Below are 22,809 nucleotides of genomic sequence, written 5' to 3'. Positions count from 1 at the left end.
GATACTTCACCACTCTTTCTGAGAAGAAATTCTTCCTAATATCCAACCTGAACGTCCCCTGGTGCATCTTAAGGCCATTATTTCTCATTATAGTTCTTTCATGCCTATGTAAATTAATTGCATGACAGTGTAGTCGTGCAAATACAAGGAAACAAAACATGTAAACAAAACAAAATAATTCATTTCAGGTCAATAAGCATTACGTGCTTTTTTTCTTTTTTTTCTATCTGCACTGATCACATAAATATATTTTCATCAGTTTTAACACTTTATTTCTGCATTTTGTTAAACTCATTACTAGCAAATGTTTTTTTCCCATAATTTTACTGCTTTATATAAGGCACAAAACACCAAGCCTTTTCTAAATGTTTTCCCTCATGAGGACAGCTGTTTCTGAATGAGTCTGTCCTTATCCATATAAGCCATCAGAAAAGCAGCACCACTGAATGATTTTTCAGGTTTGTGATTGCTTCCCCTGAACCAAAGCTATAGCATAAGGTATGGGCATGAAGAAATGTATAACAGCTATACTTCTTTTATCTCATGGGACTTGAGCAGAGGCAGCAGCAGTTCCTGTCTCTGCATGGGAATGAATGTGGCTGTATGAGGAAGTGCTTGGAGGAGCACTGCTTGCTGTCCTCCACATCATCTTGTGTCAGCTGAACCAAGACTCTCAAAAGTTTGGAAGGAGTCTCTGCTGAGTAAACCCCCCTGGGCAACCATTCCAAATCCTCTTCACAGTGTTACTGAATACATTCACTCCTCTGAGCATTTACATGTCTGAATGGAACTTTCTGAAAGCGCTACAGCTGTGTCACTCGGTGATCAGCACTGACAGACAATTGTGCCTCCATCAGAAAATATGCCATGAATCAATAACGTGGAAAAGACAAATTCTGGAATCTCTCCTACTAGCCTTTTCATTAATTATTTGAATCTGTTCATACATACACTTTTCTTTCCTGGTGTTCACTTTGGAAACTAGATTCTAAAATCTCCCATATTCATTTACAAACCACTGTTATTCCTCAATTTCTTGCTTAGTATCAAAGCAAACAAAGGAATCTGTCCCAAATGGAACTGTACTCAGCACCGGTGAGGCTGCACCTTGATTACTGTGTTCAGTTTTGGGCCCCTCATTACAGTGAAGCCCTGGAGTGTGTCCAGAAAAGGGCAATGAAGCTTTGGGCAGTGAGGAGTCTGGAGCACAGGTCTGATGGGGAGCAGCTGAGGGTGAGATTTTCTAGTTTGGAGGAGAGGAGACTCAGGGGAGACCTCATTTCTTTCTGCAATGACCTGAAAGGTGGTTGTGGTGATGTGGATGTCAGCTACTTCTCCCAGGTAACGGTGACAGGGTGAGAGGGAATAGCTCTAAGTTGTGCAAAAGGGATTCAGGTTGGATATTAGGAAAAAATTACTCTCAGATTGGTGAGGCATTAGAAGAGGATGCCCAGGGAGGTGGTGGAATCAACTGTTCCTGAAGGTGTTCAAGAATTGTGTAGACGTGGCACTGTGGAACAGTTGTTCAGTGGGCACGGTGGTTGACAGTTGGACTAGATGATCCTATTAGAGCCCTTTTCCAATCTTAATGATTTAATGATTCTATGATTAAGCCTTTTTTACCGCACTTAAAAGTTGGTACCTGTTGATCTTATCTGCCTAGAAAAGATCTCTGTCCCGTCAGTCACACAGTGAACCGTAGTAACGGAGAAGAGCATTTAGGTTTCCCCTGCATCATGTATCCGTAATAGCACGGCTTAGCCTTTTCCGTTTCAGTCACGCCCACAGTCTGTCTGGCACCCTGTTCTTCCAAGCTTTTAAAGATTCCTTCCTTTGCAAAAGCATTACACGTTCTCAGCTTAACAGTCAGCCACGTTTCCACGCTCGACGTGAAACGCGCACCCCCCGGGTACTCCCTCCTTATGACCGCTAACAGAGCCCGTGTGACCAACCCCGAAACCCGCTCCCTGCAGCGGTAGCGGTTTTAAATCCCCTCCGCCTGCGTTGGAACGCTGCGGTTTCGCAGCCCCGCGGGCAGACAGCCGTCAACCATCGCCGTTCGCCCCGTAGCGACGGACTGAGGTGGTCGCGGGAGCGGGGAGCGGGAGGACTGAGGGCTGCTGGTGGGACGGGAAGCTGAAGAAGGCTCAGAGTGTGCGCCACGTTCCCCCCAACTCCCCGCTCCGCCGCTATCTCTAGCACCCGTCCAGAGGTTTTCACCTCGGACACGGTAAAAATGGAGGTTTGGGTGCGGAATCCAGAGGCCCGGCCCCGCCTCCCAGAGCTGCAAGCGGGGGCGGCTCGGCGCTTATCCCGGGCCGGGACCCACTCGGCGTGGCGCTCCGTGCTGCTGCGGGCAGGTGAGGAGGGCGGGGGGCGGCGGGGGGCGGGAGGGGATCGCCGCGCCGAGGGGGCGGCGGGTCCTGCGGAGCTGTGCGGAGAGGAGCCTTCTTCGGGGCAAATGTATGAGAAACGCTCCTCTGGATTGAGTGCACTATGTGTGCATGGAGAAGTCCTGAAAGCGGGGGGAGGGGGCTGTGTCATTTCTTGCCGGGGGGCAGTTCTGCTTTGGAGGGATGGATCCATCAAGTTTTGGGGCGGATGTGCTCATAATTCAAAGGAAAGCTGTAGAAACACAGCAGTATACAAGGTGCTTGGATTTATGGGGAGAGGAATAGTGGGCAGTGTCTGTATGGGAACAGCAGGAGTTATTTTCTGTGGAACTGTCATAAAAATTCTGGGAAGTATAAAATGGGATTTATTTTACGTCTAAAGGCAAGATGTAGAGTTGAACTGTGATACCACTTCTATTGTGAAATAGAGCAGTTAGGCTTGACAGAATAGAAAGTAGGAACCTGCTGAACCCCCCCCCACTCCCTCAAAAAAAAGCAGGTGTCAAGAAGTTCTGTCCAGACAGCTGCTTAATGCTGCTCTTCCCACCGTGCTCTGCTAAGCCTGCAGACAAGAGCAAAGCGCCGGGCAGCAAGACCAAGATTATCCATTATTCAGTTGAGGCTGGAAGCCAACTGCGAGGTTTGGATTTTGCTGCCACGAGTCTCTTGTGGCAGTTTCATTGTTGCTTTTCTGTTCCCTGGAATTATTGTGTTAGCTGATATGTCTGTCCTTATTGACAAATGCTCCTTCAGTATGAGCTGAGGATCTGAATGACTTGCACTGTATGGGTATTTTGTTGAAAGGGGAGCTCCCTTTAGGAAAGGAGATGTTACTTCTGTCTCCCAGTGACATCATTTGCAATCTCATATTATAGATAGGGTTATTACTCTGGAATTTGGTATGCTTTATAGGTGGAGCCAGAACAAACATCTTGCATGACAACACAGATGATGTTTTCTGGAAGAGCAGTGGAATTATTCAGATCAGTAACATTTCATATCCATCCTTAGTTGAGATGAGAAAAATATGGTTTCTTGACTCAAGGAAAGTTCATTCAGAAGATGTTATGCCCATTTGTTAGGCCTTTATGGCATGCTCAGTATTAAAGAATATGGGAGCTGCTGTTGGATCAGATTTTAGAAGTGCAGAAGAGGAATTTCTCCCTAAAATTCTAAGCGAAACAGCAGTTACGAGCAAGCATATTTTGGTAACTCTCACATTGTCCTGCTGTGCATAATCAAGTGGGTCTTTAGGAAACAATTTGTAACAGGCACTTGAATAGATGTGTAATAATTTCTCTGTACACTGTTTGATAAAAAGGATGCTGCAAAGTTGCGTTGATCTCAACAAGGGGCTGGTGAGAGCAATCCAGCAGGACATGGCAAACATCCAAGTCCTATCCTGCTGTGGTCTTTGTTACACTGGCAGTACAGAGAGATGCATTTAGGTGTTGGACCCAAACTCACACCATATGGTTGAAACCCTGGTCAGAGTTCATTCTTTCCTAATGAAATGTTGGAGGTAGTGTACAGCTTAAGTACGGGACCTAGAACTGAAACTTGATTGAGTGTCCTAACTACAAGGAAAAGTCATGCTCCTAGGTGTCTTTTTTTTTCTTTTAATAATAATAATTTATGCTTTTCCTGCTCTGGCAAGCTGGAATGATGTAGAATTGACTTGTGATCTGCCAGCCACTTCCCACCCAGTTATAAAGTTAACTCACTCTGTGTGTGGCAAACTACTTTCGTATATCCTCAGTAAAATTTGTACTAGCAATAGTAATGTACTTTAATAATCTGTTCCTATGAGTGGCTTTGCTTGTGCCAGTGCTTCTGCAGTCATCCTGTTAGCAGGGGGCTGGCTGCTCCTGCTGGGCACTGAGCTGGGGGTGCCTACACTGGGGTGCAGTGAGAGGTGAAGGGTGCTGGGAAGTGACTGCTGCCTTTGAGCAGATGTGTGGCTTATGGTGACCCTTCAACAAGCCCTCAGCCAGACTTGTACAAGAGTAAAACCTCTCATTTCCCCGGAGAATGTAGGTGCATTTGTTTAAAAGGTTTCTTTCCCACAAAATGGTATTGAGTGCCATCACTTATGCTCATTGCATGCCAGCCTTTCAATGACCTTGCTGTTGACTTACCTGGCTGCTGAGATTATTTGTGTTACTTGTGTTGGATTTTGGAATAATGTTAAATTTTTTCCAGACTTCTGTATTTCCCCGATGTTTCCAGAGTTATTGAGAATGAGTATGGTGAGGCCAGAGCAATTTTCAGTTTGGCTTTCTGTTTTATTTCCCTTATTCATTCATTTACTGATTTTGAAGCATGTTAGCTACAAGAAGACACCTGAATGTGTTATATGTTAATCTTAGTATTTTAGTAGATTATACAATCTCTCAATCCTAGGTTCCAGTCAGTGTTTAGAATATTCTAATTACAGTATTATAATTATTATCAGTATATTTACTACATGCTTAGAAATTTTGTGTGTGATTTTAAGAAATTCTAAGTTTAGCTACTGGCTGTAGTAGTTCCCAGTCTGAAGACTCCATAACAACATGGAATCCATTCCCTTCCTTCCTCACCCAGTGTTGCAGGCTGAATGAATTATTGGCAGTAGCATTCACAGCCTCTGATTGAATAGCCTGGGGCAAGCCCTCAGCATTGCCTTTTCCTAAGGCCTTTCAGCAGAGCGTGCTTCACAGGCAGGGAGGATTTGTAGTCCTTATTCTATGTCAGTAACTTAAACCAATTAGTTACATCCTTGCTATACAGTAGCACCACTTTATCAGCCTTATCCTTCTTAAGCACCTTCTAAGCAGAGTTTTTAATATCCAAATCATTCCGACTACTCCTTTAATTTCTTTCATTTTACCTATAGATTTTCTCACTGGTGAGAATTTCTAGATCTTGTTATATTTGAGCCAGGCACCTATCACCAGTATATATACAACTCCATACCAATTTTGTGTTGTTCTTTGCCTGTTTGGTTTCATTTGTGACATGCTGAGCATGATACAAAACAATGCTCGCTTCCTCTGTGCTCCTAGCTTTTGTCCTTCCAGCTACTGCTGGAAGTTGATTTCTTTGGGTTGGTAGCAGCCATGTCCTGAGGAGCTGAGCCAGTGCTCGCGGTACTGAGGCTGTGCTTTACACCAGTTCACTCCAGTATTTTACCCAGGGCTTCCAAGAAAGAAAACAGTAAGATAATTGGAGTCAGTGCTTCTCCTATAAGTATTCAGCTGAAGACATGATGTCAGAGCTAAGTCTGGGCTTGCTGTAGTCTATGATGTTGGCACTGACTGTAGCAACTGTAATTTGTTTCTTGTTGGTACTTGTTCTGGTGTTGGGCCAGAAGAATTTACTTGTTAAACAAGCAGTAACCTGATTGAGGCTGAATTCAGTTATGGATCACTGACTTTGTAATGTTTAAATCTCTGGCTAATGCTTAAGATACCTAAAACAAGCAAGAGATGCTGTGATGCTGTTGCTCTCCAAAAAGACCGTTACCTGCTGTAATGCAACTGGAGTCAGGTGCAGGAACAGACCAATTAATAGCTGTGTTTAGGGCAAAAATATCACTAGGCCCATGGAGTTTTTGCCAGGCCTAGTAAATCTGAAAGAAGGGTGTATTGGCATCATTGTGTGGATGGGGAAGAGCAGCAAAGAGCTTCTTTTCATATTGCTGCCAGTAATTAGCAAATGCTGCCCCAGACTCCTCTAGCTCTGAAGAAGGAGCCAGCTGTCCAGACTTTTCCTTGTGGCAAAATTGTCTTGAAGGTCTGCTGGGAAGAAAGGTGTTCCTAAGGTACACACCTTACTTGCCTTGTTTTCTGGCTGTACTCTGGACTCCAGCCTTTGTACTCAGAATCCTGTTGTCTGGCAGTGTAGGAAAGACACTTAAGTACATATGATAATCTCATCATCCTTTACTGGATGGCAACAGTGGTAGCAATTACCAGCAGTAATCGTAACATGACAGAGAGAGGAAACACGTTTGACTCTGAGATATGACAAAATAGCTATCAGATATATCTACGGTAAAATTTTCTTTTAAATTGAGAAGATTGCATGATCAATTAGATTATTATTAATATTTTTCTCTTTCATGCAGGACATGATAGATAGAAGAGAATCCTGCACCAGGACAGATACCTATGACCTACCTAAGCTACTTTGCTTACGTGCTGGAAGAATGGATTGCTGTGGAATACTTGAAGAAATATTTTTTCCACATGGTCATCATATCAGTGACAATTAGTGCAATATTAGTTTTTTTTATAGTTCCTTTAACAATCCTCTTTTTCATTTACCTTACTAACGTGTTGCTTATAATATATCAGAGGAATGGTGAGGTAAAAGCAGATCCCTTGAGTGATGTTTGGGATAGTGCAAGGAAAACTGTGGCAAGCTTCTGGGATATATATGCAAGAATATGGCATGGTAAGTATGACATGACTTATCTGAAGCTTTGAATTACAATCAGTACTAAGTATGCCCAAGTTTAAATTTTAGATATCTTCCAAATGTACGCAAGTGATTATATATATAAAGTTATATATATGAAGTTACACTTTTGTTTGGCATCTAACCAAAATTTCTCCCTCGAAGACTGATTGCAATTTAGGCTATATAGAATACAAGGGAACAATGACATTGTGTACAGGATACATTTTTCTAGGTGAATAGGCAGATGCACTTCTTTTTATATGGTATCAGAATGAAGTACAGTATTAATGTTAGTTTTACTGAATTAAGGGCAAGCGAGATACATAATTTTATTTCCTCTTTTGTAGCTGGTTACAAACAGCTACAAAACAAAACAGCTTAATATGGGATTAAAGAAACCAAAATAACTTATTGGAAATGTAATTGCTGTATTTTTGGCTGAGGAAAACTTATTGTGTCATGATAATATAATTTCAAGAACTGTATGGAAAAAGAAAAAATAAGATACCACGTTTAAGTTTGTACTGTAGCAGAACTTAAAAGTAACCTGATTTTTAGGTTAATTATGTTTAACCTTCAGACATTTTTTCACCGTGCCCTAGACCCTAGGGAAATCCTCAGCCACAAGCTAGACACCTGTTCTTTGCACAGATGTAGTTTAAGTCTATTAGCAAGACTTAACTTGCTGCCCTAAGGATAAAGAATAATAGGTTGTTATCGGTTACTTGCTGCTCTTCTTCACAGCTTTTCCTCTTAATCTTTAAATATCCTGCAACTTAGAACTTCCTTAACCTATTTTTAGAACTCTGCCTGCATTGTCCTTGTCTTTTTCTCCCCACATGGCATGTTTATGGAGCTGTACCAGGGATGGAGAGAAAGGTAGGACAGGTGGAATAAAGTTTTTATGTAGTAGAAGCTGTGGCTTTTGCAAACCTCCTATTTTGGTTTCACCTAAAGCCCAGATCAAATATAGGAAAAACCAGGAAAGAGATTCATAGATGTCCATGTCTATGAGGAAGTTCCCTTCCCCCATGAAGGAATGGTTTTAACTCTCAGGGAGCGAGTTTGTATTTTGTGGATTCTTTTCTGGACATAAGTACATAAACTATGGCAACTTTGTATTATGTAAAATCAGAATGAAAAGTTCCCCAGCCTTTCAGGGAGCCTATAAACAGGAGGGAGTCAATGCTTTGAAAGGGTAGATAATATCAGGACAAGGGGAAATGGTTTTAAGTTGACAGAGGAAAGATTTAGGTTGGATGTCAGGGGGAAGTTCTTTACTATGAGAGTGGTGAGGTGCTGGAACAGGCTGCCCAGAGAGGTTGTGGATGCCCCATCCCTGGAAGTGTTCAAGGCCAGACTGGATGGGGCCCTGGGCAGCCTGGTCTAGTCATAATGGGGAGGTTGGTGGCCCTGCATGTGGCAGGGGGATTGGAGATTCATGATCCTTGAGGTCCCTTCCAACCCTGGCCATTCTGTGTGTGTGTGTGTGTGTGTCCGTCCCTTCCTTCTCCCAGACTTTTCATTCTGTCTGACACAAAATAGAGATTTGTATTTCCATATTTCAGGAAAGCCTCATAGTTGTTTGTCTCCCCTTCTGATGAAGCTATTTCATACCTGTACAATACTGTGGGTTTTTGCTTGTTTGTTTTTTCACAGTAGGCTGAAGAAAGTTCCAAATGGGCAAAATTTTGCAGAGATGTGATTAAACTCATGTGGAAAAATGCCTGGTTCAAGTCTGATCTGAGGATTAAGTTGCTCAACAAATTAAACAACTAAGTAGGATAATTTGTGGTGTTTGAGGGGCTTTCTCTTTGCTGTTAATCATAAGTTCCATACAGAACTTAACTCTTTTCAAGCTACTGCACAGGTGTTTACAAGTATCTGGAAGCCATTTAATAAAGGATAGTAAAAAGTTTGCTTTAAATTACCAAGCTATCGTTGGTGTACTGCTTTATATCCCACACAGGTTATGAACTTCACGGTGTAGAAAACCTACCAGAAGGACCAGGCATTGTTGTTTATTACCATGGAGCTATTCCGATAGACTACCTCTACTTTTTATCTAGGCTATTTCTCTGGAAGAAGAGACTTTGTCTGTCAGTAGCTGATCATTTTGTCTTTCGTTTACCAGGTAAGAGCACGTTCCCTTGTATAGGCATCCTGAATACACTCAAGCTGTTGCTGATCTTGGTGAAAATAACATTTATTACAATTGGAAGGCTTTTAAGAGGATATCAGAAATAAGATGAGGGTTACCAGATTGCTGCAAAATAGATTTCTTTTTCAAGGGATAAGTGACAGAGTAGTATTTCAAATTGAAGAGTCAAATATTTTTGTCAGGTGAAGTTCCTGGACTGGAAAAAGGGAAACGTTGCTCCCATTACAAGAAAGGGAGAAAGAGAGCCAGGGAACTACAGCCCAGTGGGCCTTACCTCTGTGCCTGGAAGATCATGGAACAGATCATCCTGGAAGATATGTTAAGGCACGTGAGGGACAAGAGGGTTTTCTGAGACAGCCAGCATGGCTTCACCAAGGGGAGGTCGTGCCTGACCAATCTGGTGGCCTTCTATGATGGAGTGATGGCATTGGTGGACAAAGGGAAGGCAACTGATGTCATTTACCTGGACTTCTGCAAGGCCTTTGACATGGTCCCCCACCACATCCTTATCTCCAAATTGGAGTGAGAAGGATTTGAAGGGTGGACTATTTGGTGTGTAAGCAATTGGCAGGAAGTTTGTGGTTTGATATAGCAGTTGGCAGCCCTGCCTGTGGCAGGGAGGTTGGAACTTGATGATCCTTGAGGTCCCTTTGAACCCAAGGCATTCTATGATTCAGTGCTTCTCCATCTATGTTTTGGGCAAATCCCAGAGAGGAGACTCATTTAACGGTTTGTGTAGTGTTGAAACTACCAGGTTAAATTGTGCCGTTCATGTGTCTTAAGAGTCATACAGCAGCCCAACTTAACCACAGAATACTCAATTTAACAGTTTAAAAATCAGTGTTTAAAATGTTAAAAATCACATCTTAAACGAATTCTAAAAATATATGCTTGTTAAGTATTTGTATCGTAAGACACATCCTACTGAAAAAGAAAATTTACATTTATTCTGTATTAAAATCTATTTTAAAAGAACTGGCAAGAATAGATACTTTCAGATTTCTAGCTGTGCAGCACAAATCTCAGTTGTGTGACTGCTGTTTTGATAATTGAATAATAGATAATGAAGAATAGCGGGTGTAAGCTTTGATTTACTGAGGTGCACTTGATAAGTCAGTTCATCCTTATAACATCTGAGCAAAACCACTGCCAACCAATATTCACTCTGTATGTATTTTATTTACTTGGTACACCTTTGCTTTAATCCACATTCATGAGCATTAGATTTTAATTTGGCTGTAATCTTGTTCTTACATGCTGCCTATTTATTGCAGGGCTCAAATTATTACTAGAAGTGACTGGTGTTATGCCAGGTACAAGGGAGGAGTGTCTCAGTGCACTGAAGAATGGACACTTGGTGTCTATTTCACCAGGTGGAGTTAGAGAAGCCCTGTTCAGTGATGAAAGTTACCAACTCATGTGGGGAAATCGAAAAGGCTTTGCTCAGGTTGCTCTAGATGCAAAAGTGGTGAGTATTATATGTTGCTAATCCCAGTTTGTGCTTAATGTATATGTGTTTCATTTTAAAAAGCACTTTAGATGCATTGAAAAATCTTCCAGACAGAAGAAAAGTTTTTGAGAGTAAAAGATTTCCTTTTCTAACTTCTTTTTTCAACCATGGTAATTTTATGGAACTGTATAACTTTTGTTCTGGGTGCCTCATAACAGTTCCATTTCTATAGGTCCATCATGCAGACATTTATTTTCTTGTATTGACTGTATTTCAGAAATCTACACTGTGCTCTTTCACAATACTGATGTAATGTTTTATGTTTTGGGTGTTTTTTTTTTTCTTTTTTTTTCTTTTCTCCTCATTATACTAGACTTAGAAGTTAGGTTACTTTTACACTTTTACTTCTATGTGCCCAGTCATTTCCTTATGTCTTTTAATGTATTCATGTTATCCTTTTTTTTTTTCTTATATTCCACATTTTTTTTCTTATATTCTGAGGGGATCCAGGATTTTGTTCTTACCATTTATCTTTTCTTCATGTTTGTGAAAGATTGTATCAGACTACATAAGATGATGCCCTGGCCATTCTGTGATTCTGTGATTAGCACTCGAGTTTGACTGAAGCAGTTTTTCCATCTTCCTTGCTCGTTATGTTTTCATTTGCACCATGGAATGATGTCTGAGTACATGAGCTGCATTCTTTTTGGCAGAAACTAAAACAAAAAAATGGAATCTAATATCGTCCAGCTTCACGTGGGCATTCAGTCAATGGTACCAGATAAGAATTAGTTCTAAGTAAATGCAGGGCACTGAAATGTGTTCAGTGTTGATGTCAGATCCCCAGCGTCAGCTTTTTTCCTCCAGAAGAGTGTTAGAGTGTTCCTGTTAGTTCACACTGTGCTATTGTACATATGGCCACAATTTCAGTTATATTTTCCATATGAATGATGACCTTCAAATACGAACTTCCACCACTGTGTCTGATATCTTCCAAGAAACTTGAATTTCTTAACACCATTTCCTTTTCTTTCTTTCTTTCTTTCTTTCTTTCTTTCTTTCTTTCTTTCTTTCTTTCTTTCTTTCTTTCTTTCTTTCTTTCTTTCTTTCTTTCTTTCTTTCTTTCTTTCTTTCTTTCTTTCTTTCTTTTTGTATAGCTGTATCTATTTTTTACCCCATTTGTTGCTTCTCATACTCTTAGTCGCTTTTGCCAAAACACATTGGGTTGTGAAATGTGTCCTTTTGTTTAATATTTCTTCATTGCTCTATCTGCCTTTGAAATCTTGTGGGAAGAAAACTAAGCGCTAGAATAAATTTAGAGAAATTTAATTACTCAGTGGAAAAAGTATTTTTAGCCCAGGACTCATACCTCTTTGTTGTATGGCCTTTTAAAAGTCACACTTTTGTGTTTCTGTTTCCTCTCTCTTTTTCCCAAAAAGTATGGGCTTCTAAATGGTAGCCAAAATATATACTCCATATATTGTAGGGGCTTGTACATCACCACTGCTAAGAAAATATCAGAATCTGGATAGGATAAACTCAATCAAATTCATGTTAGCATGCCTTTACAGTATTTATTCTCATGTATTAAGTTAATATACTTGAAAAGTCAGAGAGTTGTCAGTTTAACAACTTAAAGTGATTTCCAATCACTTGTTTTTGTATCTGTCTTTCAAGCTTCCCCAAACATTAGAACAATGTTTTGCCAGATATTTTCACTTCACTTGCAACCTTATAGTGTTACTCTAACATGTAATATCAATATCTTTCAAATAAAAATTGAATTAAAAATAATATTATGTGACCTTTATCAAATCCTTGCCATGAATCCTCATAATCTTTTAACTTTTCCATAATTCAGAAGTAAGGAGAGCTGAATAGTGATAGCTAACATTCAGAAGCACCCTCTGTTGACAAGTGTTTTTTCTTCTGAGTTAGTGAATTGGGTATCCCTTGAGGATAAAGTTCTTGCAGCATGGAAAGTTCTTGTGGTCATTTGTATAACTGGTTGTATCTGGTAAAACAGACCAATGTAGGATTATCTGCTATCTAGTGAGCACAAGAATATTACTCTCCCTTGACACCTACTAGCCTGAACTCACCTTTACAGTGCTGCTTGTTCTTGTTATGTTGTTATTGCGTGACTGCAATCATTCAAAGTTTTCTTTTATTTGTTTTTTCTCCTTATGATCCGGACTGGTTTTCAGTACTGTGAGCATCACTGTAATTAACTTGGAGGCTCCATTGAATTTTGGGCTATTTCTTTGCTATTTCTCTGGATGTCTTTGACCAGAATTAACTGAGATGATTAAAAAAAAAAAAAAAAAAAAAAGTTAAGTGCTATGCACTTAATAATGTTGCCCACTTTACTACTCATATATACCATTTCTCCTATAAAGTTAGGCCAACATTAGTAACTGGACTATGTTTTTTGACAGATTTTGACTTTGATTGCTCCTGTTTATACTTGCTACATCCTTTTCAATACTTGTCAAACCAGTCTCAGACTTTGATTCAAGGCTGTGGATAAACTCATCTAAACTGACAGAACTTGCTCTGTAAGGTAGCGATTCATGTGCTTTGCTAATACTCAGATCCTGGATAAAGGCAAGAGAAGACTAGCAGCAGTTTGTTTTAAATTTATTCATCATACAGTGTAGCTATCAGCCAAAGAAACACGTTTTACTGTACCCATAATGACTACATGGCAATTCCAAATCTGCCACAGATGACTTTAATGGGGATTTCAAGACTGAAATAACTTTATATATCTGAATAGACATTGCCGTTCTTCGTATAATGTTACAGAAGTCCAACAATTCTTGCACTGAAAAACTTGAAGAAAAACAAACAAGAAATGTAGTTTTATCCTCTGTTCTTGCTTGCAGAATTCCACATTCTGTTTCCACTTCATCTTGTATAACTACCCTCAAGTGGGGACTGGGAATAGTGTTACTATTTTATGTAATGTTCTGAATCAGTGAACCTCCTGGACATATATCTGTATCAATTTCATTTAGGTAGGCCAGTGACCTGACCTTCAGAAACACTCTCTGTCTATGCCTGGAGTTTCACAGGCTAATGGAGACAAGTCATTTCTGAAGATTGCTACATCATTTTATCTATGTTTGTTTGTATCTTTTACCTAACTAGATACACAGGTGTTATAGTTTTAAAATGTCTCATAAAAAGTAGTGCTTCAGACCTTTTGATTTTCTTTCTTTTCTGTAATTTAAAATATACACATCAGAAGATCAAGAATGGTGCCAGTCACTTTGGTTGGAGGCTGCAAAGATGCAGCAACGTCCTGAAACTGGTGATGGTAGGCTATAGTATTCTGAGCAAAAACTGGGAGATCAATTACAACCAGGCAATAAGAAGGGAGGGAATCAACAGTCAGGTGAATAAGTGGTAGACAGGCTTCGTAAGCATAGGGCCAAAGGTGAGGTGAACAGTAGGGATGTTGTCTGTCTTCACTTCGGTAGGGCTTTTGATTGTGTCTGCCACAACCTCCTTGTAGACAGGCTGACAAAATGTGGGATAGATAAGTGGGCAGTAAGATGGATTGAGAAGGGACTGAACTGCTGGGCTGGGAAGGTGGTGATCCGCAGCACAAAATCAAGCTGGAAGCCAGTCACTAATGCAGTGCCCAGTGTGTACTGGGTCCAGTGCTGTTTAATCCTTTGTTAATTATCTGAATGATGGGATAGAGTGTACCCTCAGCAAGTTTGGTAATAGTAAAGAAATAAAAGAGAAAATTGGCCAAAACACCATAGGGTTGTTCTGCCATCCAGAGAACCTGGAGCAGAGAGTAGTCAGAAATGCCTTTAAGTTCAGCAAAAGGAAATGCCAAGCCCTGACTATAGGAAATAATAATCTTATGGACCAGTATGTGGGATCATGGCACCAGTATAGAGGCCAACCACTATTAACAGTGAGGCTGGAATAGGTGATCTCCAGAGCTTCCTTCTAACTTCAACTGTCCTGCAGTTCTGTGATTTTATTTATTTATTTATTTATTTATTTATTTATTTATTTGAGTTGGGTGGGTATGATTCAGTTTCAACATAGTGAATCTAAATCTATGGATTATGATTTTTCACTCAGAGAGTGGTGACGCAGTGGAACAGGTTGTGTTGTGGATGCCCCATCCCTGGAGGCAATCAAGGCCAGGCTGGATGTGGCTCTGGGCAGCCTGGTCTGGTGGTTGGTAATCCTGCACACAGCAAGAGGATTGAAACTAAGTGATCATTATTGTTCTTTTCAACCCAGGCCATTCTATGATTCTATGACTGTAGTGTCTCAGCCAGTCAGACCTAAGGGTCTGGTTGTGTTGCTTTACAGACAGAAACTTATATATAGTATGTACAACTTTTTATCAGCCTAGGGACCGAATGCTGCTACTTTCTCTTTAACGCATCAAATGATCACTGTAGGCAAGTATGTTTTGCTGGCTAGATAGTGAATCGATTATTCTCTTTCACTCTTCCTAAAATTCAAAAGCTTTATGTATGTTCAATATTTTTGCAGTGTGAAGGGTTGTTCTTTTTTTTATTAAATGGTCATCATTTCTGTTCTGTGGTAGTGGTTCTTAACAATATGATGGTGTTCTTTGCTTCCTTTCTTGAAAAGTAATTTCAACAACATGTTCAAAATAGAGTTCCATAAAATGTAAAGGGACAATACAGGTGAAAAAATCTTTGTATGTACTGATCTCATCACTGTTATTTTGTCTGCAAAATATAAAATCTCATTGCAGACTGTAAGATATGACTTTAAAGTTCAGATATCTCATGTGTCTTTCTTTTTGGCTACAATAATGAAGTGAATTTGGTTACTTATTCTGTAATTGCCGAAGGACGTGCACTTCAGAGGGAGTGCAGTACAGGTCAGTGAGGAGATACAGTTACCTTATTTGTCCAAGGAATTTGAAGTTTCTTCTAATGGCCTTATTATCCAAGTATTATTTTAGTGACACCTTTCCTTGAGAAATACATTACTTTGAGGTGAGCCAAATGTGAATGTCTGCTTGCTTTATGCAGAACTTCATGAACTGATTGATTGCTTTTCTATTCACAACATACAAGTTTAACATTAGACAGAGAAATTGAAAAAACTTTTTGATTCTGCAAACAATACTGCAATAAAAGCATAACATAAATGTAATTTCTCATAGAATTCCAGTTAAGTTTTAGAATGTATGTTCAAAGGGAAGGATATAAACCTTTCATACATTATCACTTATTTTCCTCACGAGTGGTGACTTTAAAACAGCAATGTTTGTGGGAGCTGAGAAATATGGTTTGGTTTCTGTATTGGAGTTTATTTGATTCACTGACTTGTTGACTGTTACTCAAATAACATGATGTTTAGGTATTTCGCTGTCCATTTAAGCTTTTACTGTAATATCAGTTAGTGTACATTACTCAAGATAAGCTGTGTATAACTGCACTTCAAAGGCACAGAAAACAAAACCAGAGCTAATCAGGATGCAAGTCCGTATCGAAAAAAAAATACATGGTAGACTAACAATAACTTTGAGAAAACAGAACCAGCAGCTTTTGAAATGGCTAAGAGGTCATCAAATAACCACTAGGCCATCTCTGTCTGCTTGCCCCTTATACCTTGCTGAAAACAGCTACTGAAGTTCTGTATCTTTTTATCAGCACAATCACAGTAGGACTAATGCATTCAAAAAAATAGCAGTTGCTCTTCTAATTTTCTGTTTTGCTATGAGAGAGTTTATGCAGTCGTCACCCTTTAAAACACCAGAGATTAAAAATGTGATTCTGATCTTGCATTACTTGAATAATCCTTAAATCAAACCTAAGGATTTGGTCATCTGCTAGCTTACAGATAAGTACCATATTGTATCACAGTATGGTGAAACCAGGGCACTTGACTCTCACAGCCAAGTGTCTCAAAAGGGCATTCCATCTTATGTTGTGTGTGTGCAACTCTTTCTGAAAAGTTTCATTGGTACAGCCTTTAGTTGAGATTCCTTATGTCCAGAATAGGCTTTCAAAATGAGACCTGAGACACAAAACTCAACATCAATTGCTGATAAAGGCACTTAATGCCAGTATAAGGAAGCTTGCTGATTTATCATCTTGCTTAAGCAGAACAGATGTTTAAGCCTTTGTTACAATCACCGAAGAAGATGGGAAGACCATTTGGTAGACTATTGGCTATTGGGATGTGATGCACTATCTCTCCCTTCATGACTTCCTAAGAAAAATATTTAGCATGTGTCTATGTCTCAAACTGAAAAATTAATATAAATAAATGATCAGAATTTTGGAACTTCTGGATCTTAAGATAAGCTCTAACTATAATGAATTACCATTGCAAGATACTCTGCAGCCTTCAGTGTATTGACGATAACAAAATTCCATGTTTTCTACTTGACCAACTGATGATCATATTTTGTATTCAAGTAATTTTCTTTGCTGTATTAACAGACACTATAGATTCAAACATGTTCAAACATTTTGACCTTTTTGTTTTTCCATGGTTCCATAGCCCATCATTCCAATGTATACTCAAAATGTCCGGGAGGGATACAGGATGTTTAAAGAACGAAGTAAGAACTTTAAAATATACTTCAAACATCTGGAATGTTTCATTCACTTTCCTTCTAGATTTTGCTTTTCAGACTTCTGCTTACTTTAGATTCTTTAACATGCTTGTTGCAGGTCACAGGTATCTCAAATATTAACTGACTGGCGTTGTGTGATTTCATTCTCCAATGCGGTCTTATTTCAGTGATCTATTAATTCTATCAAGCTTTGCGTTGGTGAATGGCTGCCTAAATCCTGTTGTTTATTCTTGATTGCCAAATGAAGTGTGCATTTTTAAGGAATCTTCAAAATCCATCAGATTTCAAGCTTGTGTTGTCCATATCTATAACTCACTTTTTCCTTCCCTCCAGGATTTTTCAGACAATTGTATGAAAGTACTCGATTGCCATTCACTCCTCCATATGGAGGACTTCCAGTTAAATTTCGCACATATATAGGGGAGCCAATACCTTATGATCCAAATATAACTACAGATGAACTGGTTGAAAAGGTAAGTTAGCTCTCCTTGCAATCATAGGTAGGCTTTGTCCCTAGCAGTTTAGCAGGCTGCACGCAAAACTCATACTAAGACTTTATTTATGCTTATTCTTGGCTTTTAGAAGAATGCTATTTTGTTTACCTGTATAAATGAAATTTAAAGTTCCCATGGAACTGACTTGCTTATCTCAGTCAGGTGCTTCACCTCGTAAGACTTAAGTTGACTTTGAGATGAGAGCAGTGGTCTAGTTGACCTCTGTTTGATGTTGCCTTGGAAAGAGCCAGGAAAAGTTTGGTTACCTTTTACTTATGTTATCATGATACACTGCCATTGCTCTGGAGTAGATCACTGTAATATTTGGCTCTCTTGAGTTTAAATAGTTAAGAAAAACAAGGAGAGATTATTTTCTATCTCTAGTAGAAATACATAATTTGCCTTATCTATGAATTTATGCATTCTCATCACAAATTTGCATTTGAACCTTATGTAAATATTAACAGAGTTTAGATATTAATTGTCTTATTGTGTGTATGCTGAATATGATAAACTTACAGAAGAATTCATATTGGGAAGGATCTATGGAGTTCCCAAGCTTGGTTGCAACACTGCCAGCAATGAAATCAGACTAGGTTAGTGAGCCTGGAAGTTACATAAGTTTAACATCTGTATGTGTTAAAGGCTACTTCAACTTAGTAACTCTCAGGTTTCATATGTCTCAGTAATTTGAGCCTAACCAAACTGCAATCAATGTTTTTTTTTCCTTTCATTTCAAAATAAAGCATTGTTAGGAAAACTAACTAATATAAAAGACAACTCTTTTCTTAAATTAGATCTATGTGTGGATTTCCCAATGCCTCTTAAAACTGACAAGAAGCCAGTGATTGTACTGTTCTTTATCAGTGGGTATGTAAAGGTCAACTTTCTCCTCTCTTTTCAGACAAAGACTGCAGTCCAGGCTCTAATAAAGAAGCACCAAACAATCCCAGGCAGCATATGGAAGGCTTTATTGGACAGATTTGATAAACATTGTAAAACTGATTAGAATACTTACGTTTATTTTACTGTTTTTACAGCATGTAGTAAAAGACAATGTCCTACAGCAGCGATGACTAATTGATGTTTAACCAGTTAAATTTACAAGTTTCTATAGTCAACAGAAGAAAACAAAGAACCTCTTGAAGATTGCCCTGTTTAAGTTCTTTTGCTTTTTTGAGAATATTCTTGAAGTCAGGAAGAGTGGGCCCTTCAATAAGAAAACTTACATATAATGGGCAATGCAAGTACTAAATTTCCCAAATGGAGATCACGTAGCCAGTATGTGACAGGTTCCTAAAACAAATATTTACATGCATCTGATGGGCTCAAAAGATTTGCCTTGTTCCATGGGTTTTAAGAGTTTTGTTTTTAAGCCAGGTATTAGACTCATACAACACAGCAGCTTAATGACTCAGTAATCCTTAAACGTAAGAATCCTGCATCCAATATTTTGCTCTAATGGAGAGAAGTCTTCTATCCCCTTGGTACAGTGGAGGGAGTGGTCCCCCTCCCTTTTTATAAGATGAAAAAATCTGGCTTACTCTGGGGAAGAAGTAACAGTGACAGAAATTCCTGATTCAGATTCTAACAACAGTTTGAGGAAAAAATTAAAGTTTTATACTCTCAAATCAGGAAAAAAGAGCTTCAATTAAATGTAGTGCTATGCAAATACAGGTAGTAGTACTTTCAAGTCTGTGTTGGTACATTCATGTGCTACTGCACCGTGCAGTACAGATACAGTGCTGCTTGGAAAGTGGATGTGCCAGCAGTGTCATTTTCCTAATACAGCTTTCAGAATACTGAATCTTGTTGTAAAACAGGGGATGTTGCTATTGTTGGGAGTGGGAGAGCTTTGTGTAATTCATTAAAATTAATTCATTAAAATTCATTAAAAGCAACCAAGTCTGCTAACTTTGGACATGAAGGAAGGTCATTTTTTGTGCCTCAGTATTTTTTCTTGTGCTTTTAATACCTATATAATCTTTTCCCACAACATCCTAAAATTTTATGTAGCATCTAAGAAAATGTATATAACAGCCTACTGTCTCTAGAAATCTAAATGTACTCTTTGGATTAAAATAAACTTCTCCTCTTCATATATTCCTTCTCCATAAATATTTCTTGCACATTAGAAGGGAGCAGAATGGACAGATGAGCATACCTTGAAGATTTTTTTTTTCCCTTAAGAAAAAATAAAATAATCCTGTCCTGAAAAAAACTCAGATTTGTTCAAAGATAAGAATGTTTACTTGAACACCTTAACTATAATTGCAGTATGCAAGCAGAAGGATTTTTCTCTCAGCAGAGACAAAACTTGAGCAAATTGAGATGCTGACTAGTTTGCCTAGACATGAATAGGAATTCAGACCATTAAGTCTCATGTAACTTACACCAACAATGTAAGCTAAAATTCAAAGCCTTAGCTTAACGTAAATGAGAAAAGCAACTAAAAGAAAGGGTTAGCAAATAGTAAAGTGAATACAGATGATGAAGCAACAGTTACGAGGAGTAAGTGGATCTGAAAGCATTCCTTGTGTCACAGAAACTTCGCAGAAGGATGAGACAGCATTCTCTGACTGTCCTATTCCATTCTCCAATTCTCATGTTAGCATGATCAGTTGATACACTTCAGTCACCTGTATTTTGGGAGTTACACAACCTTTCAGACTCCACATGCTATGGTACCTGACAGTGCTGCAACTTGGAATAAAGCACTCCTAGCCTTGGAGAAAAGGTATGTGATCCAAAACAGTGGTTATCTTTCAAAGGTGGTTTTTGAGCCTGGATCTTCTATATCAGACAGCTCTTAACAGTTTGTTCAGAAAGTCAAGGCTTTTCTGGGCTATCTCATCTTATAACTGCATCCCGATATTATTTGCATCTGATCTGAAGTGTGTGAAACATAATTTCTATAGGTTTTCTTCTAATACAATTGTCTTGAGAGTATTTATTGGGTTCTCAAGGTGATGGACAAATATGTTATTTAGAGATGTAAGTGGTTTTGAATACAGAATAAGACACTGGTTTTTCTCATATGAAAAAAGAATTCAAACCATTTTTCCTCAGAAATATGTTAGAGTATTTCACCAGTAAAGAATTCTAATATAGAACTGCACTAATACAGAAACTAGAACTTGAAGCTGATACTATAGGAACTAGCAGAAACAGGAGCTTCTTTTCATACAATTTAATTGCCTATCAAATTACTTCCCTACAATGCAAATTACCTTGTCTGTAATACATTAAAAAGAAAAATAGTAAATGCAGGTGACCTTTGCTTGCCTTAAAACCTAAGACATATTTATGACTCATTTGATGTAGTTTGCTTAATACACCATGCAAGGAAATCCTGTTTGTTAACATTTCGTACTCAATCTACAAGATGCTACACTGGGGACAAACATGATACTGAAAAAAATGACTCTGAAAAAAATATTATTTGACAAAAAGTTACAAAAATGCACAACTGCAGAACCTCAGCTCAGAATTCCAATAAATTATGTACATGTAAAAGGCAGTCAAAAAAGCATGACAAGAATCTGCAGTTTGCAGCCAAATGATATTACGGAAAGTTGATGCCAAACAGTGCAGTTTTGAAAATTATTAAATTTCAGTCCAGCTGGTACAGTAGCTAAATGAGCATGTAAGTCTGGAACCAAGCCTGGTGTAACTTCAATATCCCCTTATTTGTTAGATTTATTTGTTTTGTTTTGTTTTTTTTTACATGCAAGTTAGATCCAGAAATCATATCCAAGGCTGCAAGACACTGAGGTCTTTGTTAACAATGCTGAAAACATCATGTCCAAACTGCAGTTTCAGGAATACTAAATTCAGTCAGATACTGCACAGAATTATGTGCGTGACTTCAGAAGCAGAGTATCAGAACTAAAGCTGCTTGACTCCAGCTATGCTTAAAGGCAAAGCTACTTCATGGGTGTATGGTTGGACTATGTAAGACTGTGGTTTGAATTCCTACTCTTGCCCTGGCATATTACATAGCAGGCATGCATTGAACATATATATATATGTATATATATGTATTGAATATATATATATATTTTCAATGTATGCCTGCTATTTAATATATATATATATATATATATTTTTTTTTTTCCTGGTTCATTGTGGACATTACAATGGGTACCTGTGGGGACTTGCATGTTTTTGGGTAGTGACCCAAGGGAGCATGAAGGCTGTGTCATCTGAAGGGGTTTTCATAGAGAAACACTGTCTCCAAGCTTTGGTGGGGAGAGGCAGCTCTGCATCCAGGCCTGGGGCTCCCAGCATAAGAAAGATGTGGAGCTGTTGCAGCAGGCCCAGAGGAGGGCTGTGAAGATGATCAGAGGGCTGGAGCACTTCTCCTATGAAGACAGGCTGAGGGAGCTGGGATTGTTCAGTCTGGAGAAGGCTCCAGGGAGATCTCACTCTGACCTTCCAGTACTTGAGGGGAGTTTACAAACAGGACAGAAGCAGACAAAAGCCAAGGTACTGCGGTGTAACGAAGGAAACATCACAAACTTGAGGACGATGACGCCGCAGAGGACTCCATTTTCCAAACTGCGATGAGACACGAAGCCCTACGGCAGGTCGCCGGAGGCCGAGTTCCTCCCGCTGGCTTACAAAGCTCAGAAGCAAAGGCACAAAGCGAGGCGCCACGGCTCGGCGCCAGCGCAGCGCAGCGCAGCGCAGCAGCCACATCCAGGCGCACGGCGCACACGCGACTCAGCGCCGATAGCACGGACTGGAGATCACGGCGCCCCCTAGCGGTGGCGGCGGCCTCCCCGCCGGAAGCGCGGCACGCTGCAGCCGGACAGCGGTCCGGGCGGCTCCCGCCTCCCCGGCGGCGCGGAGTTCCTCCCTTTTCGCCTCCCGCCACCTTTGTTATCTCCTCGCCCCCGCTCCCGCCGGCGGCGCGGTGCCCCTCCCGTCTCCGCCCCGCGGGGAGCCGCCCCGGCCTGGCCGCCCCGCGGGCATCCGGCCTCCGCGGGGGCGGTGGGCGAAGGAGTAAAAGCGGGCCCCGAGAGGGACCGGGGGCCGGAGCCGGAGCCGCGGCCGCTGGGGGAAGGTGAGCGGCGGTTGCGGGGCCGGGCCGTGTGATGGGTGCGGCCCGGGGCAACTTCAGCCGCCGCCGTGCATCGAGGGGGGCTGGGAGCGGGTGGGCGGGCGAGAAGTGGTCGCTCTGGCTGCTGAGCGCGGTTCCTGCGGTTTCTTTTGGGAGAAAACGTGATCCTCCTCCAGTTCTGTGCTGGAGGAGTCACTGATGG

At 40.1% G+C, this 22,809-nt stretch overlaps 2 protein-coding genes across 5 annotated transcripts in view; both read left to right on the top strand.

The window, feature by feature from the left end:
• The first annotated feature begins 2,023 nt into the window (after positions 1-2,023).
• On the top strand, positions 2,024-19,665 carry LOC116242183 (DGAT1/2-independent enzyme synthesizing storage lipids-like). The gene is made up of 7 exons (XM_031612822.2): positions 2,024-2,360; positions 6,505-6,833; positions 8,809-8,973; positions 10,275-10,468; positions 16,973-17,033; positions 17,382-17,521; positions 18,447-19,665. Exons 2-7 carry the CDS (start codon positions 6,548-6,550, stop codon positions 18,549-18,551), a joined length of 951 nt encoding a protein of 316 aa, XP_031468682.1. The 5' UTR covers positions 2,024-2,360; positions 6,505-6,547; the 3' UTR covers positions 18,552-19,665.
• Positions 19,666-22,453: 2,788 nt separating this feature from the next.
• The window catches only part of LOC116242138 (DGAT1/2-independent enzyme synthesizing storage lipids), a 32,829-nt gene continuing 32,473 nt past the window's right edge, over positions 22,454-22,809 (top strand). For all 4 annotated transcript variants that reach the window (XR_016465176.1, XM_031612757.2, XM_090137597.1 and 1 more), the window contains exon 1: positions 22,454-22,610. The gene's annotated coding sequence lies outside the window, so the exon portion shown is untranslated. The remainder of the gene's footprint in view (positions 22,611-22,809) is intronic.

This window comes from Phasianus colchicus, chromosome 3 (assembly GCF_987193195.1).
Source record: "Phasianus colchicus chromosome 3, bPhaCol1.hap1.1, whole genome shotgun sequence".
Taxonomy (NCBI): domain Eukaryota; kingdom Metazoa; phylum Chordata; class Aves; order Galliformes; family Phasianidae; genus Phasianus; species Phasianus colchicus.
This window is presented reverse-complemented; position numbering and strand designations above follow the sequence as displayed.

Coding starts and splice junctions, on each gene's coding strand:
- LOC116242183 (XM_031612822.2), top strand. CDS start 6,548: ATGACCTACCTAAGCTACTTTGCTTACGTGCTGGAAGAATGGATTGCT. Junction 8,974..10,274: donor TTTTGTCTTTCGTTTACCAG/GTAAGAGCACGT, acceptor TATTTATTGCAG/GGCTCAAATTATTACTAGAA. Junction 10,469..16,972: donor TTGCTCTAGATGCAAAAGTG/GTGAGTATTATA, acceptor ATGGTTCCATAG/CCCATCATTCCAATGTATAC.